The sequence below is a fragment of the Melospiza melodia genome, chromosome 24, assembly GCF_035770615.1.
Source record: "Melospiza melodia melodia isolate bMelMel2 chromosome 24, bMelMel2.pri, whole genome shotgun sequence".
Classification (NCBI taxonomy): Eukaryota; Metazoa; Chordata; class Aves; order Passeriformes; family Passerellidae; genus Melospiza; species Melospiza melodia.
Window position 1 is genome coordinate 8,255,119 of NC_086217.1, and position 2,848 is coordinate 8,257,966.

At 48.1% G+C, this 2,848-nt stretch overlaps 1 protein-coding gene across 1 annotated transcript; it reads right to left on the reverse strand.

Moving 5' to 3' along the window:
* Positions 1-1,798: 1,798 nt before the first annotated feature.
* On the reverse strand, positions 1,799-2,083 carry SMIM36 (small integral membrane protein 36). The gene has a single exon (XM_063176094.1). The coding sequence runs from the start codon at positions 2,081-2,083 to the stop codon at positions 1,799-1,801; it is 285 nt and encodes a 94-aa protein (XP_063032164.1).
* Between the last annotated feature and the right edge of the window lie 765 nt (positions 2,084-2,848).

Below are 2,848 nucleotides of genomic sequence, written 5' to 3' on the forward strand. Positions count from 1 at the left end.
TGCACTTTTCCAGTGCTAAATAACCAAAAGAAAACATTCAACATCGTTATTTCAGCATGATACATGGAAGAGGATCATGGCACCAACTTCTGATTTAGCAGTTTCATCATCAAGGGTTTTCCTCCAGTTTAAACCCACCCATCAGGAACCTCCCTTCCAATTCAGGCTTCCTTCCCAAACCAGGCATATCCATGACAAAGCCTTGAAAACAAAGCCTGGGTTCACCCACAAGAAACCAAAAGAAAAACCACTAACCATTCTGGCTCCTTTTCTTAAAATACAGTTAAATAAAAGGTACTCTTGAGATTTTCATTGCCAGAGCCAGGATGCTCTGTGGCTGATTCAGAAACCCCCAGCATGTCTGGGGATGTGGCACAGGCAGACTGTTCCTACCCAGCTGGAGTACAAACCATGCAATCCAGGCAACAGCTTTGTTCAATTGTGGTTCAAATTCACTGCAGTTTATTTCTGGAAGTATTTAAAAGGCCTGTCCTGAAGACATTGGGACCACTGCATCCAGTGAGTCATCCATGACACCTGACACAGGTAATAAATCTCACTGTGTTTACAAAAGCTTTCTGAAGGACTCTGTGGGAACTTCACATTAACATGATGTAAAACAGCCTCTGGGACAGGCACCTGCAACAGTCTGGGTCCAGTGCTAATTTTCCCTTAATACCCAGCTAAAATCCACCACTTAAATAATATCACACATAGGAACTTGAGCACTATTTAGGGGGACACAATAACCTAGTGTTAAATATCCCATGGAACACTGAGAGGGAGAAAACCAGCAAGATGCAGAAGAAACTTGTTAACCAAAAAGGCCTTTAGCTTATCGCTCTGGAATCATGGGAATAGCAGGTCCTGATGCAGATAGCATTAGATTTGCTGGAGATACAATAACAGCCTTGACGCAGCCCAGCAGGAACCTGATAGAGCTGAAGAAAGGCTCAGGGCAGGAGGCAGGGTCAGACACGTGGAGATGGACACTAAAATCAGAAATGTGGGGTCAGAAATTCCTGTTCCAGTGCACAGTGGTGACACATGTTTCACATTGCTGGTGAATTCACCTCAGCTCCCACTTCCCCTTGGGCAGGAGGCATTGTAGCCAGCTTTTCCAGGAAGCATAGCACTGTACCCTGCCAGGGGATCTGTGCAGGGCAAGGGCTGCTCGGCTCCCTAAGAGCAGAGCTTGTGTTCTACCCACAGAAAACAAGTGCCAAGACAGGCTTGGCACTGCCCTCAGGGGAGCTCACAGCCAACATGGAAAGTATTGAATTCTGATGGGAGCAGCAGCTGGCTTCCACAGGAAAGGCACTATCCCCATCCTTTGAAAATCCTCGGTGTTTCTGCTCTCCTTGGGGAGGAGGGAACAGCCTTCCAAGGTCATTTGCGTGACTGAGGAAGATGTGCCGAGGCTGTGGGGCAGCAGAGCTCAGCCCATTGGGGTGGGTTGCCCTGAACAACACTGTGTCCCTGCCAAAATAACTGCACTGGGCACAACCCAAGATCAAACCAAGGCCTCTCATCAGAGCCTGAGAGGATAACAGCGTCACTGCTGCCGGCTGCCAGTGGGCTGCAAGGCAGCAGCAGAAATGGAAATTGGTCTCTTTATGGCTGGCAGGCAGAACTGTGAGCTCATATCGATGCAGAGCACAGCTCAACACCAAATGGTCCCCTGAGCAATGGCACCACATCAAATAAATCTGAACGTACCTGGGGATCCCGCAATCCTTCTGCACACGGGGAGTAAACATAGCAGAGAGGCAGGGGCTGGAGCTGCAGGCAGGGTCCCTCACACCACTGTAGTCCTTTTCCCAGGCAGATCAGCAGGGTTCTCGTAGGCAGAGACGAGCCCCTTTGCCCAGCGAGTGCCAGGGGAGCCCTGCTGCATCACCACCAGCCGGATCGGGGGCTGGCTGTCTGCAGGGACCTCGGGAGCATATTCCTTGCTGGGATCCTTCCCTCTGCAGTCATAGAGCACGCAGGAGATCAGGAAAACCAGAAGCAGAATGACATAGCTAGATACCAGAATGATGAGATTCAAGGTAACGGGGTCAATCTCCAAATAAAAATCCATTTGGACCCATACTAGAGAGGGCAAACCCGGAGAAAGAAGTTTCATATGCACGAATGAGCAAGTGCTAACTGATCAGAATAGATGTATTGGCTTTGTGGTAAAAATACACTAATCCTCAGGTCTCCTGTAGCAATGGATTTCCCCGAACGGGACGATTAAAGCAGCTCAGTTTAATAACTTAAGCTCCTTCTTTTAATGCCACGTTGCCTACAGTGGCAGAAGCTAAATTTGATTGCTATATTGATAGGAAAACATGCCCCTTGCCCAGGGACCACCTTTTTTCTTGGTGGGCAGGTACCAAACTGGGTTTTCTCTAAGGGCATTTTACAGAGCCTCCCTTCCTCAGGTGGGTTTGGACTCATGGGCTGAAAAAACCTGAGCTGTGTAATTAGTAAATGAATACAGAAATAATTAGGAAGTTATTTGCAAGGTAACTTTTCTCAAAATCTCACATGCCTGATCACTGATTCTGACTAAATTCTTTCTGCCCTGGGCTAGTGCTACAGCAGTGTTTTAAAGTGAATTAAAGATGTTTATTGCCGAGGTCAATGTCAGTATTACAAGGACACGTCACACTGCTGTCACACACTGCCCAGCCAATCCTTGCACAAATCCCTCTGTAGGATCCTGCTTCCCACAGGTTGCTCTGTCTCATTTGAGTGTCCCACGTGTGAGAAGGTACAACAAAACTGCAGCATTTCTGCAGCCAGGGGGCTGCCAATTTCTTTCTGCTGTGTGGAACCTCGGCTGAGAAGAGGGTGAAGT